At 41.7% G+C, this 15048-nt stretch overlaps 1 protein-coding gene across 5 annotated transcripts in view; it reads left to right on the forward strand.

Annotated features, from left to right (window-relative positions):
* Vps8 (VPS8 subunit of CORVET complex) overlaps positions 1–15048 on the forward strand; it is a 216139-nt gene that overhangs the window by 30321 nt on the left and 170770 nt on the right. For 3 of the 5 annotated variants that reach the window (XM_029544439.1, XM_029544437.1, XM_029544438.1), the window contains exons 6-11: positions 1115–1147; positions 2208–2262; positions 5374–5379; positions 10197–10321; positions 11346–11432; positions 13984–14051. In XM_029544439.1, coding sequence (XP_029400299.1) covers positions 1115–1147; positions 2208–2262; positions 5374–5379; positions 10197–10321; positions 11346–11432; positions 13984–14051 — 374 coding nt within the window. The remainder of the gene's footprint in view (positions 1–1114; positions 1148–2207; positions 2263–5373; positions 5380–10196; positions 10322–11345; positions 11433–13983; positions 14052–15048) is intronic. The other 2 variants (XM_021209011.1, XM_029544440.1) reach the window with 1 other exon arrangement.

The raw sequence follows: 15048 nt of genomic DNA on the forward strand, positions 1-15048 counted from the left end.
ACTGCCCAGCCACCCCACCTGTGCCTTAGCTCACTGCCCAGCTAGGCCACTTGACTTTCCCATTTTTGTCTTTCCCATTCATCTCTGTTTCGAGAGTGTTTTTATTTTTTAGTTAGCATACAAGATTGAAGGTTTCCTTACGGCACTTTGATAACATTTACTTTTGGTCGACCCATCCATCCCCTACACCCCTCTCCTTCATTTCCCTGCTCCACCCTAGGAGAATTCCAATTTAGTGTTGAAATGATTCCCACATCTGTCCTTTATATCTTTTGAAGTCAGATGGCTTCTGCATTCATTTGAATATGGTTCATACTTTTCATCTGAGCTCTCTCATCCCTGTTTTTCTCCATGCAGAACAGAATGCAAATTGTGCATGAGATATTTATATCAGGCCGTGGGTCAGTTCTGGACACTGCCCCGGTATTGTGTCACCCAAGCTGTGATGATTACCTCAGGCTATGCAAGCCTCAGATAGACACCTGTGTAGCATTCCTTGCATCTAACACAGTCCACAGGATGTGTGTTAGGATTGATGAACAGGACTTGTTAGTTTTCTGAAGGAATGGAGATTACTGTTAGACAGCTGGTGGCTTTTGTGTTGTGGTCACTGGGGAGGAGCTGACTTGGTACTTCATGTTTGGCCTCACCATGTCTGACAATGGACTTGTTGCTTCCCATGGACGGTGGGCTTCATTTAGATGGTGGAGTTAATCTGCTGGAGGGAAGCCTCCTCCTAAGACATGGGGTGCCCGCAGCACGTTCCCCTTTCTGAAATCTTTGATTCTACGCTTTTGGTCCTGTAGACTCTAGTCTGTTCGCATTATGGAAAACAGGCCTCCTTCTTCTCTTTATTTATTTATTTATTTTATTAGAAATACTGTATTTCTAATCAGTACCCAGAGTTTCTGTTACAGTCAGTTAAATACAACCGTCTGCTTTCACGATTGTTGATTGCTGTCCATAGCTTTGGAATGGAGCTGACTGGAGGGGCAGGCTGAGGGCGCATTTCTTACCTAAGTTGTTAAGTCAGTGTGTGCATAAAGAGAGGCTGCATGCTTACTTTCAATGCTGTTATCTTTTTCAAATTCTTCTTTTTTAAAATCTCGTTTAGGACAAAGTAGATGCTGGCTTGCCTACAGCAATTGTAAGTATACCTTTCAACCCTTAAGGTAAGATTTTTAATTTCACTGAGTTCTCAGGTTTATTCTTAAACTATTCAGTGCTATTACGATAAATTCTTAAGCTGTTTTGTTAGTCGGGTTTAAAGCTTGGTCATGTTGGAGTTTGGCTTCTCTACTTTATTATTTGGCTCGTAGGTTTGCCTGAGAGCAGGTAATGGAATAACAGACCTTTCCAGCATTAGCTCCCTGTGAGCTGTGTCCCTTGTCCTGTAAGGGCTGAAATCGCATGAGTGAGCTCACTCTGCTAATGCACACTCCACAGCTATGGACCCCAGGGCCTGGCCTGCACAGGGTGTCTGGAGTGGCTGGGGCAAGCTAAAGGAGGCTTGGAAGTGCATTAAGAATCTGTGTTCTGGTTCCCTTCAGCGGCCTACATGGCTTTCCCATTAGTCACTGCTGAAGAAGTGGGCTCAAGTGGAACATTCTGGTGTCCCTTGCCTGCTGGTGATAAACTGGAGAAAAGTATTCTCATCCCCCACATTGCAAGAGGCCCTGTGTGGGCACTATAAGCACCTCTTTAGTGGGCTGCCGGGGAGGGGTGGGTTTTTTTTTTTTAATTTTAAAGTTGCTTTAACAGTGGTCCTCAACTTTCCTAATGCTGCAACCTCTTAATACAGTTGCTCATGTTGTGGTCATAAAATTATTTTTGTTACTACTTCATAACTGTAATTTTGCTACTGTTATGAATTGTAATGTAAATATCTGTGTTTTCTGATGGTCTTAGGGGACTCCTGTGAAAGGGTCATTTGACCTCCCCCCGGCAAGGAGTTGTGACTCATAGGTTGAGAACTGAAGACTTAAAGGAAGCCAAATGACTAGTTTATATATAATATTGAATATCTGGTATTTTGATAACACTTCTCCTAAACTTAGAGGGATTCTTAGAAGTGACTGTGCCCTAGGCTGATTTCTCACTTTGCTCTCTGGGTGAAGTGGCTTATTTTGGCGGCTGGCACATCTGCCGGTGGCCCGGGGGGAAGCAGAGTCGACACTGACTGCACTCTCTCTCCCTTTCCTTTCCAGGCGGTGTCCAGCCTGATAGCAGTGGGAACATCTCACGGACTGGCTTTAATATTTGGTAATTTTCTAACTACTTTCTTATTTTGAATATTAAGATTCCTTTTGGGTTTTAAAATGTCCTTTAATTGCATTTTGTATGGTAGACTTGATTTTCATGGATGTAACAGGGAAAACATGAAGAAGCATTAGTTGGTATTTTTAAGTTAGAAATGACTGCTCATGGCTTCCTTCGACTGCACACTGCATGTTTCTCCTCCCTTATGAATACGTACGGTGTTTCTGCCAGCACAGCTGCTGGGGTTCTCTGCACCTACACAGAGGAATGATGTTGGAAAGAGCCTTGGCTTGTCAGCCTGTCTCCCTCCGGCTGGTGGTGATAACGATTTTTTATTCTAAGTCAGATTCCAGTCATGGGTGCTCAAAACAGTCTTCAGGGAATCGGGTTCCCCAGGTTTCTGAGTCATTTCCATTGTAAATCTCTCTAAACTGAAAAAAAAAATGTTACCCTGTAGTTGGCTTGTTTTCTGAGTTAAGAGAGCACGGATAGCCTATTTGCATAGTAGAAACTGTGACCTAATCAGTTTCATTAGTCCCTTGCCTTTGAATTCAGTATGCAAGCAGACTGTTTTGATCTATTTAAACATTTAAAATCCATCAGATAATATGCTTAGCTCTTTGTGTCTGTGTGAGTGTTCTCCTCTGGGTCTCAAGATCTGTATTTTTTACTTTTTTTAAATGGGAAAATAGCAAGAACTGCTCAGTAAGGGTTATGTGAGGGTGCTTTATTAACAGAACCATAGTTTGATTTCTGTGGAGTCTTAGATTTTTACCATACATGCGAATAACTAGTTACTTTCCATTGTTACTGAACAATTTGACTTTCCATTTATAAATTTTCCATTATTCCAAAAGCTTTATTTAACATATAATTGTAATACCTATTCTTTTCAAATGTGGTTGATTTAAATAATTGTTTTATTTCTTGAGGAGCAGAAGATTAGAAACCCAAGTGTAATTTCCCTGAGAGAACTTTAGAATTGAATCTTTAAATGGTAGCTCTTTCTTTATAATTGATATGTATCTATAGTAGAAAATGTACAAAAACATAGGTGTGCACATGTTGGAAAATATAAAATGTCAAATTCTATTATCTAGGGATAATTTATAGTACTTCTGATAGCCATCCAGCCTTTGTCCCATATATGTATATAGGTATGTGCATACTCCCTAGTGAGACTGATAATTAGAGCCTGCTTTCATTACAGCAGTGCCTCCCCAGCATTTCTATATTTGCATCTTCTTTGTTCATTTGAGATGTCTCACTGTGTAGCTTAGGCTTGCCCAGAACTTGCTATGTGGCCTGGACAGGCCACAGAATCATGCTGGCCATCTTGCCTTAGCCTCGCAGTATTGAGAGCACAGGCCTGGAACATCGTTTTAATGGACACACAACATTCCTTCAAATGGATTCATAGCTCAAGAAAGCCACTTAAGGCCGGGCGTGGTGGCACATGCCTTTAATCCCAGCACTCGGGAGGCAGCAGAGGCAGGTGGATTTCTGAGTTCGAGGCCAGCCTGGTCTACAGAGTGAGTTCCAGGACAGCCAAGGCTACACAGAGAAACCCTGTCTCAAAAAAAAAAAAAAAAAAAAAAGCCACTTAAGCTGTTTTCTAAACAGTAGTGTCACGGGCAGCTGTGTTTCTGTATTTTTTGCATATGATCAAATTTTAAAACAAATTCCTACAAGTGGTCTGGGACACGAGCATTAAAGACTTCATGTTCTTGCCTTATTGCCTTCCAGACAACTGTATGAGCATGGTCGCTGGTAGGTGGGAGGGCCTTGTTTCCTTCAGGGTTATAATTTATTAGATCATTAAACTCCGGGGAAGGCTCTCACAGTCTTGTTTCAGTGCTCTAACACCCTGTGCAGGAAGTGAGTGAGACCAGGGCTAAGGGATGTGCACACAATCAAGTCCAGAATTTTATGATACTAGTTCCTAGATCGGCAGTCTCCAGCATTTTAAGCAGTTCTTTTCCCTGAAAGAAAAGAGGCAGAACTGTAAGAAATGAAAAGGGACTGAAGATAACGGTGGGCAGAGCATACTGGAGTGCTTATCTGCCAGGGGATGTATGTTGATGTTTTTCCTTCCCTTCAGTAGTGGTCAGTTTTCCTCGGCTCGGCACTAATCCAGAGGTCAGAAGAATGTGACTGCTTATCCTCCTCGGTGCAGCGCTTATTGCAGACAAGTCTGCTAACACGGAAGAGTGCATGCTGTGATGCTGTCTCTCATTGCCTTGGACCTGCCTGCTGTTTTTCTAAAATCCTCGGGCTTTTTCTGTAGATGTGGTGAAACAATCTTTTCTTATGGCTTCACACGGAAGACAGTATGCCAGAGTGGATGTTCTGTGGAAGAACAACAGTACTCTGGTTTTGCATTGAACTTTTATAGTACAGTTAATACATTTCACTGGTTGTTTGTAAGAGACAGATGTTTGGACAGTGCTTTTGAACAAATGCATTCAAATATGCTAGAAAGCTCAGAAACAAATTGCAGATACTACAAAGTGTCTAGACGAGCCGTTGGGCTTGGTTGCTGGGTGGTGTTGGCACATAGAGGCAGAGGCAGGCAGGTCTCTGAGTTGGAGACCAGCACGGTCAGCAGAGCAAGTTCCAGGACAGCCAGGGCCACACAGAGAAACCCTGCCTTTGTTTATCACAGAAGAAACCTAACAGAAAGACTGACTTTGATCACCATTAGGTTCTCTGTGGAACAGGTCCGAGTCATTAAGACAGTGATCCCGCATGTCTGAAAGGCTTGCGCAGTTACAGCGTGTGGCACCAGGTGTGTCTTGTGCGGTTCTCACCTCGTCCGTTTCCATTCGTCCTTGGTGTGCACTGGTGATGTCTTTGAATTGTTTCGTTTCTGTTTAACTGGATCACGCCTTTGCTTCCTGTGCTCTAATTTGAATGTTGCGTGTTTTCTCTTTCCCCAGAGCCAGTCCCCGATTGTTACCACAAACATTAGGAACACCTCTTAAGCAAATTCAGTGTCTGTCACTCCTGCAGATAAACAAAGCTCACCACTTACCTGCATTTCTCTCTGAACCTTTGAACTGATTTCTTGCCTTTTCTCCCTCTCTTTTGATCTTTTCTCCATGGATTCCAAAGGAAAAGGTATAGTAAATTTGGTATGCATGAACAGTTCCTTTTCTTTTGAGCTTTTTAATGTTGAAAGCGAGTATTGTCAATTACACTTAAGCCTTTTTTAAAAGAAAAATAAATCGCTACTTAAAAATTGGTTGAAACAGGCATTGTAAAAAATTCAAAATATATGCATATTTTAAATGCTTTAGTTTAGCTAAAAATATGGGATTCTTTTAGGTAGTTGTCAGAATGTTCTGTTTCCTCTAATCTTTTTGTACAGTTCTGAGCCTTTTCTTGAAGTTTGTGTCCTCCAGTGGAGGTCTGCACTAACATTATTTTTGTCATAAACTTTATTAATAATGAGCCACATGGGATTTAAGCACCTCTCAGTTAATGCATGAGTACAGAATTCTACATTCTAACACAACGTCACTTCAGTCTTTAATGTAATGCTATCTTGTTATCTAGTTTCTTGACACTTTTGTGAAGTAACTGGCCTTTTCCAGGCTTTTCTGAAACACCTGCTTTGTGCTCAGGGCAGCCACAGCTCTTCTGTTTGTACTCTGGTCTGTCAGTTAATGGACTGCTTGTGTTTTTAAAGTACCCTAGCATCACAGTGGCATGCATGCCTGGGAATGAACACTGGCTCTTCTGTAGACGCAACATTCTTGAAGGTAGCCAGTTAGCCATGGGATTCCGTGTGCTTGGTGAGAGAGCTTCACAGAAGGAAGGATTTGGCTGTATGAGCTCTTCAGTTAAAGTGTGTCTGCTCCTTTATATCAGGGGTGACAAATGGTTTATAATGAGGTCTCCTTTTTTACTTTCTCTTGGGCTTAGAGCTCATTACAATGTGAATGAATAAAGGATAAGAAAAATAGCACTTGAGAGTAGTGGCTACTGGCAGGGTAGACTTCCCTGCTTACCAGTACATTTGACTCCTTGTCACTAGTTCCTTTTCTCATTGTCTGTGAGACTAATTTAAAAATTAGTTTGAAGATACAGAGGACTGGGTTCATTTTAGTAAATGGAAAGAAAAATTCCTGAAGTATGTTCAGCTTTCGATTTTAAGCTATTACCTGTGGCTTTTCGTTGGTATTTTTCATGTTACAGCTAAGCCTAGCATGAGGTCAAGCCTAAGCAAAGTGTGCTTTGAGTATTAGCCAAATGCTTGGTGTCAGGAGTGCTGCGGATTTTGAGTCTTCGGGATTTTGGAATATTTGTATAGACTTCACAGGCTGAATATCCCTACTTTAAAACTCTAAAATTCAGAATGCTCCAAAACCAAGTGTTGGAAAGTCAGTCTGATACTCAGAATGGATTGGAATGTGGAGTACTTCAGGGTTTGGTTGTTTGAATTAGGGATGCTCCTCTGGTACTAATGAAAAACAAGTGTCATTCACTGTACTGCCAAATAGCCTTTTTTTTGTTGTCGTTGTTTTTTGCTTTGAGACAAAGTATCACGGTGCATTTCTGGTTGCCCTGGGACTCACTGAGTAGAACAAGTTGGCCTTGAATTTGCTGCAGTTTTGCCTGTGCCACCTGTGTTGGAATTATAGGCATGGTTCACCACACCCAGCTACTGTGCCTTTTGTGATTCTGGACTTAGAGTCCTCTTAAATTAATTTGTGAGCTATATTATTACTTCTGATAATAACACCTGCATTTGTGTCACATGGTAATTATCAGATTGTTCATATCAAACTGGGAAGTGTGTGTGTGTGTGTGTGTGTGTGTGTGTGTGTGTGGTGGTGGTCACCTGCTGATAACATCAACATTGTTGTTTTAGAATGCTAAATTGACAGTGTTAACCAGACATAGTTTATACTTCTTGGTAAAGTAGATGTACTATGAGTTTAGTACATCCTTAGTGCTCTGCTAGGAGGAGGCTCCAGGATGCAGGGAGAGTAGAACAAGTTTTCCCGGGCAGTGCTCACCCCAACTCGTCCTTCTCTTGTGTGCACACTTTTATTCCTTCACTGTGACTGCAAGCTGTCACTGTCTTACCCAGGCTGTATGTGATTCCAGCCCACCACTCCCTGCCTTGGGTGGATTCATCTGGAGTACAGAATGTTTAGCCCCTATGATCGGAGAACCCCAATCTTTTTCCCATGGAACAGCTACTTCTGGAGTTAGACACATAGCAAGCTTTGCGTACCATAACAATAGGATGTATAAATAAAAAATAAAAATTGAAAGATAGCTTCATGGAGTCAAAGTAGATTATATTTTATATGTAGTTTGTCTCCTGTCACCGTCTTTGCTACCTTAAAAGTATTGTGTATAAATAAAACCTTAGATTAGTTTTCATTGTAAAGCCAGTCATATTTGATGGGCACTGAACTGGCCGTTTGTGTAAATTATTTGACTTTAATAAACTGTCCTCTCACTGGGTGTGGTGGTGCATGCCTTTAATCCCAGCACTCGGGAGGCAGAGGCAGGCGGATTTCTGAGTTCGAGGCCAGCCTGGTCTACAAAGTGAGTTCCAGGATAGCCAGGGCTATACAGAAAAACCCTGTCTCGAAAAACCAAAAATAAAATAGAATAAAATAAACTGTCCTCTCCATGAAGCCATAGATGAAAGTGGGAGGCTACGCGAAGCTAAGGAGTATCCTGAAATTGCTCACGTGTAAAGCAGCAGTGCCCGTAACTCTTTAGTAGAGGGGAAATTGACATCCAGGGTTCACAGGCTTGCTGCCTTATCAGGGATGGTATAGAAACAAGACAAAAACATTGAAACAAACAACTCTTTTCATTGGCATGGACTGTAGCATAGAAAGTTAGCATATGCTTCAGGAGTGACAAAGGCTGGCAATTTAGTTTCTTTCCTTTCTTAACTAGTTTTTATTATGTGAGAGCTGTAGGAAGGGAAGCATAGGCATTTATGGCTTTTCTTTTGACAGGGTGTCATGTAGCCCCATGGGCTCTGAACGTACTATGTAGCCAGTCTCGACTTCCTGGTCCTCCCCACTCTGCCTCTGAGTGCTGGGGTCATAGGTGTGCACCGTCACACCCGGCCATGTATAGGTCTTTGCTGTGCAAGCTGCATATGCCTCCCCCTTCCTCTTTTTTCCATTGCCAGTCTTGTAGTTTCCTTTATTCTTAAGTTGTATACTTTCTATTTGATTGGATTTCACAGTTTTCTGGTTCTCTGCCATGTAAGAACACTTAACTGAAGTTTGTGAAATCCAAAGCCATAGTAAATCTGTTGGTGCTTCAGAACTGTAGGGCTTGAATCCCAAAGCAGGGCTGCAGAGAGTCTCAGCTGTGCTATTTGTACACTGCTGTGCCTGGGAGGTAGGCAACCCAGACTTGGGAACTTGAGCGTTAGAATGAGATTTCAATATCAGTTCTGTGCCCTCTTACTTTTAGCCCATGTCTTGCCTGTATAAATTAGTAGTACACATAAAATACCACTGCCCAGTCATGGTCAGCTGTGACTCCTGGTATGTGAACAATCTGAGCTATAAGCAGTTTCAGTAGAGAAAAAAAAAAAGAAAAAAATAAAATAAAATCATGTCCTAATTGGAGGTAAGAAACTGTAGAAAAGGTTTTAATAATTAGGGTTAAATTATTATATAATCCTGGATATGAAATACAAATAGAACTTTAAAAATATATCAGACCTTGTATGTTTATGGGTTTATTGTTTCTGAATATTTACCTTGGGATTTTGAAATCTAAAATAACTTAGAAAATGTTGAGTGTTTTCTGTGTGCCAGATGTGGGACAGCCATCAATCACCTCAGGCCTCCCGAGTGCCATTACAGCCGCAAAATTATCTGTGTAGTGTAATTTTGGATGGGGCTAAGGTTTTAACTATTTAAAATTTTGCTTTCGTTATTCAGTTCATTTGTTTGGTCAACCCTTTCTATCTGGATAGCATGAATGTAGATTTTAACAAAACCTCTTTTTCTTTAAAAATCTATTTTAATAATTTTAAATGATGTTTTCTGCATGTGGGTGTTCTTGCCTGCACATGCACAGTATGTGTGTAGTGCCTGTAGCGGCCAGAAGAGGGTGTCAGATTCCCCTGGGACTGGAGTTTCAGACTGTTCTGAGCTGCCTTGTGGGTGCTGGGAACTGAACCTGGGTCCTCTGAAGTGCAGTTGGTGCTCTTAACCACTGAGCCAAATTTTAAATGAATACATTTTGAATTTTGGAGTTTTCAGAGAAAATGTCCTTTGGAGTTGGGAATGACTCAGTGGGTCAGAACACTTCCTGCGTGAGTGAGAGAACATTGCTCAAGTCCCTAGCACCCACATAGAAGCTGGCATGGCTGAGCCTGCCTCTCTGATGCCAGTCTTATGGGATAGAGACAGGTGGATCCCAGGAACTTTCTGGACAGACAGTCTAGCTGAATGGTGAATGTTAAGTTCAACGAGAGGCCCTAGCTAAGAAAACAAGGGAAAGAGGACACTGGCAGTTGTCTACCATCCTTCTGTGGCTCCTGCATAAACATATACAGGCATCTGCACCTCAGTCATAGAGACACAGACAGACACACAGACACAGATAGATGTAGACAGACAACACACACAGACACACACACATAGACTCACAGACACAGACACACAGAGACAGATACACAAACACACAGACACAGAAAGACACAGCACATGTATACATGCATACATAGACACATAGACACACACACACACACACACACACACACACACACACATACACACCTACCCTATATCCTTCCCTATATCCTAACATCTTAGAAATAGTGCAAAAAAAAAATCTAGGATTGTAGGAAAAGGCAGCTTAGAGATAGTTAGTTTGTTTATGTTTTCTCGTAGGTCTTCCTGTCTTATCTTAGTATCTAACTGGCTTCCCTTCTTCAGATCAGAATCAAGCACTGCGGCTCTGTCTGGGTAGCACCAGTGTCGGAGGGCAGTATGGAGCTATCTCTGCCCTCAGCATCAACAACGACTGCTCAAGACTTCTCTGTGGCTTTGCTAAAGGACAGGTAAGATGTACAGATGTTGAATAACACCTGAATCTCTTAGACCAGTATTTTGAAGAGCAAATGCATGTGTGTGTTGTGAAATAATGCACATGCCTGTTAGTACCATCCTGAGGCTTTTTAGTGTGACCTTTATGTAGATTTTTAAAATCATTGTTCCTGACTGAACTAGAACTAGAATCTGTAGCTATTTTAACAGTGTCTATCTTAGTAGATAGCTTTTTTTTTTTTTAATAAATCTATCCTTTTACGGTAGCTGTACATAAACATGGCTGCTTTCATTTAGTTTTTGATGAGCACGCGCTCGTGTGTGTGTGTGTGTGTGTGTGTGTGTGTGTACGTGTATAGAGTCTGAAGGACAGCATTAGCTATTATCCTCAGTTATTCTAGAGTAGTGAGCCAGGGCTGGAATCATAAGCCATGCATATTCCCCTTCCCCTGCTTTTGAAAGATTTTTATTTTAAAGTGTGTGTGTGCTTCCTGTGTGCATGCTGGGAAATGAATTCAGATCCATTAAGAGAAGTGGTGCTCTTCACTGCTGAGCCATCTGCCTTGCTCCAACACTTGTCATTTTCACATGTGTTGTACTGATTGAACACAGGTTCTCATGGTTACAGAACAAGCGTTTTACCAACTAAGTCACCTCCCGACCCTCTGTGGCCACTTTTAAATACACTCATATTGCTGCGTTCCTGGACAATAGCTTTGGCATTTTCTTCTTTGTGGTGATAGGTCTTGGTTTCTCTCATTCCCTGATCTTTGCATCACAGCTGGTTCGATGTGATGCCTTTTGTACATTTTTAATGCACGCTCAACAGATTGACTTATCAGGTAAGGCGGAAGGCAGGCAATGAGGATGGAGTAAAGACATGGTACTCTAATGTGGTCTCAGTTTGTGGGTGTGTTTAACCTGATGGCTTTCTGCCTGCAATGTTTATAGATGAGGAATGGGTTATTTCAGCCAAAAGGCAGGATACCTAAGTCCAAAAGCAATACATTTGTTTTAAAGCCTTTGCTTGTCTTACAGATCACCATGTGGGATTTGGCCAGTGGAAAACTTCTCAGATCAATAACAGATGCTCATCCTCCAGGGACTGCAATCTTGCACATCAAGGTGACAGCTCCCCCTCCATGTGTTAACTGTCATTATTGCTAAGCCTCTGTAGCCACATTAAATATTTTGATAACCAGAAACCCCTAAATTTATTTAACATGAAGTTGAATATTATTTGATGAACCCAATAAGATATTTTCTCAAGTTAAAAGCCAGAGATGGACTAGTATGAACATATACAGCTTCAGGTTTAACTGAAGTCTAGCAATAAAGAGTAAAAAGGCCAACTCAGTTTGGCAGCAGAGAAGCAATACTTTACTAAAAACCTCATATGGAGATTTTAAATGATCTCTTTACCTTGTTCAATTGGCCAAGATTTTATTGCTGAGGGGTGAACGGCTGCCCATTGTTGGGCGGTGCCCGAGGTTTGAGGCACCAACTGTGGAAGAGCCAGGGCTTAGAGTATATTTAGAAGTGAGTCGTTTGGTTTATTTTTTTCCAGGCCTCTAAAGGGAAAGTAGCATGGCCGGAGTATTGTTTTTTTCCTTTTTACTCTCAGGCCTGAAAAGCATAAAACTGACTTAGGTAACAGGCTTCATTTATAGCTCATGTGAAGCCTGCCTTTTCATGCTGGCGAGCCCATGTTCAGAAGCATAAAAGGTAAAGGACTCTATCAAGGGGATTCTAAAACCAGCTCTTCTAGATTTAATCATGCGCATACTTGGTTGCTTAGCTATGCAGCTCTCTTATCCACACACATGCTTTTTAAAGCCTGTGGCATCTGGAGCTTATAGATCTGCATCTAGGTTAGTTACAAAAGTCTTCTGTGACAGAGCACCATTGAAGCGTTCAGTAATGATGCACACAGCCAAGATGAGTCAGAGACTCTCCGCTCTCCGTGCACAAAGCTGATTTATCTCAATCTCTTTCTATAGCACATGCCAACTTCTAATGGTACTGTTGTCTGCAATGTTTTATCTCTCTTAATATATTAAGATCTTTGAAATCAGAATCTGTTCGTCACTTATTTTTATGTTTTGCCCATAGTAACTGCTCAATAAATGTTTGCTTGAAGTAATAACTAGTCTTTTTGTAGGGAAAAAGATTATTGGGTGATAGAATAAGAAACAAAAGAATTATAGGTGTATAAAAAAAGGGAGGGACACAGCTGAGATTAAAGTGCAGTTCCAGGAGCTGTGCAGTTTGGGAACAGTTTCAAAGTAGGCTTTGCAGACACTGGCATCAGAGAGAGATGCATATGCCTCAGTGTAACTGGAGTCAAGGACTAACTAACATCTACTTGCCTTTGAGTAACTAACTCAGCCTTTTCTAGACGGTCTGATTATCATTGATAGCCCAGGCTTGGATCCTGTGTGTAGTATATGTGTGTAATTCTACAAATGTGCTTTTCCTGCACTGGAACAGACATCTCACACACATCCATAAACATGTGCTTCTGCCCTTCGCAGCTAACTGTACATCTCTAGGCTTTGGGAGCAGGGATGGGGACCTGTTTGTCATGCTGGTGTGTGGGACTGAGGGAGTGTTGTACAGCCACCTTTTGTATCTCAGCTATCTCTGAGTAAAAGTGGCCGGTTCAGAATGAACTTGAGTTCATTCAGGCGTCGTGAGGCAAGTCCCTGTAAGTCACAAACTCCATCATTTCCTTTTGATTTTTTTTTTTTTGTTTTTTGTTTTTTGTTTTTTCAAGACAGGGTTTCTCTGCATAGCCCTGGCTGTCCTGGAACTCACTCTGTAGACCAGGCTGGCCTCGAACTTAGAAATCCGCCTGCCTCTGCCTCCCGAGTGCTGGGATTAAAGGCGTGCGCCACCACGCCCGGCCTCATCATTTCCTTTTGAATCCAGTAGCATTTACCACCTTGGAACTGTCTCCCTGTGAAAGCCGTTAGTCTGAGCTTTGCAAGTTAGGTTACAGCCATTCAGATAGACTCTAGGAAGAGTTTATTGTGGATGCAGCGGCTGTGCTCCTTAGCCACTCAGAACACTTACTCAAACAGTTTATTTCCCAAAGACCCAAGAAACTTACTCATGTCTGTCTTTATTAAGAAGTCATCAGTGGCAGTGTATCTGCCTGGTCCTGCCCACTTAGTACCAGTTATAACCCTTGATGCAAGGTCTAAGACAAGAACACCAGGGTTTTTATCAACTCAAGCTAGTTTTCCCCCCTTTTATTCTGATGAAAGATTGTTTTACCTTTTAAAATGAATATTATTTATTGTGTGTGTATTGCAGGGAGTGGTGTGTGCTACCTTATGCGTGTGGACCATGGGACAACTTGTGGGAGACTGTTCTCTGCTTCTACCATGGGAGTGTCAGGGATAGATAGAACTCTTGTCAGCAGGCCTGGTGATGGGTGCCTGTGCCCTCTGGGCCATCTCACCCCGTTTTGCTTTTAGAAAGGCTCAGTTATTTAATGATACTGAGTTAATATTAATGGAAGTAAGGACAATTTGTACACTTAGAGTGATGAACCAAATCTGGGTTATTTTAGATATTGAGTGTGTATTTTGTTTTCAAACTTTGTAATTTTTCCCCTCATGATCTACGCTTGCCTGATTGCTTTAAGAAAGTAAAGTCCTTCTCTGTTTAGTTCACAGATGATCCAACTCTTGCGATTTGCAACGACAGTGGAGGCTCTGTTTTTGAGCTAACATTTAAGTAAGAGACTAATGGACCTTTGTTGAAAAATGGAAAGATTTGCTGTTTAATGGTTTGAAATTGAACATGGGGACGTCTGGCAGGTCCAGGTGTTTGCAGATAGGTTCTGGCTCTGTTACAGTCACCTGGGGAGCTCTATACAGCATGTGGGAGTCTAGACCTGCGCTCCATGATTTTATCTCCGGTCCAAACTGGGATTCTAGATTCTGACTCCCCAGGGGACGCTTATGTGCTGTCAGGTTAGAATCTATTCTGGATAGTTCACTAATTTTAGTGTAGGCTCCAAGCCCACTTGCTTATAACATATAAGTACAAAAGGGTTTTCCTGTCTTAGAATTGCCTTAACTACCTTAAGAATATTTGTGAAGCCAAGGTTTAAAAAGTGTAGAATATAATGTATAATGTGTATTTTGTTTCCATAAATTCTCAAGGTTAATGTCTATATTTATTTCTTCTTTAAAAAAAGTTATTTATTATTGATTTTATATATATGAGTACATTGTAGCTGTCTTCAGACACACCAGAAGAGGGCATCAGGTTTCATTACAGAGGGTTGTGAGCCACCATGTGGTTGCTGGGAATTGAACTCAGGACCTCTGGAAGAGCAGCCAGTGCTCTTAACCGCTGAGCCATCTCTTCAGCCCATATTTGTTTCTTACTTTTTTCATAACTTCTTAAATACAAAGCACAAGGTAATTGCTGAGACAATATGGCTCATTTACCTGGGTAATGTCTACTGAGCATCTCCTGTTTCTAGACACCAGAGCTAGAGTTAGAAAACAGGAAGGTCCTGATTCTTAACAGAATAGTTGGGGTAAGCATAGGGAGACAGGAACAAACAGAAAAAGAAATGGCATAGCCTCAGTAGGTGTACATGAGTGAGGGGACAGACCGTGTGCGGGCAAGCATTTGGATGTAACTCAGGAAGGCTTCTGTAGACAGTAATACCTGAGAGGGACCAGCTGAGAGATCCGAGTTAGCAAGTGACAACTCTACT

This window comes from Mus pahari, chromosome 12, assembly GCF_900095145.1.
Source record: "Mus pahari chromosome 12, PAHARI_EIJ_v1.1, whole genome shotgun sequence".
Lineage (NCBI taxonomy): Eukaryota > Metazoa > Chordata > Mammalia > Rodentia > Muridae > Mus > Mus pahari.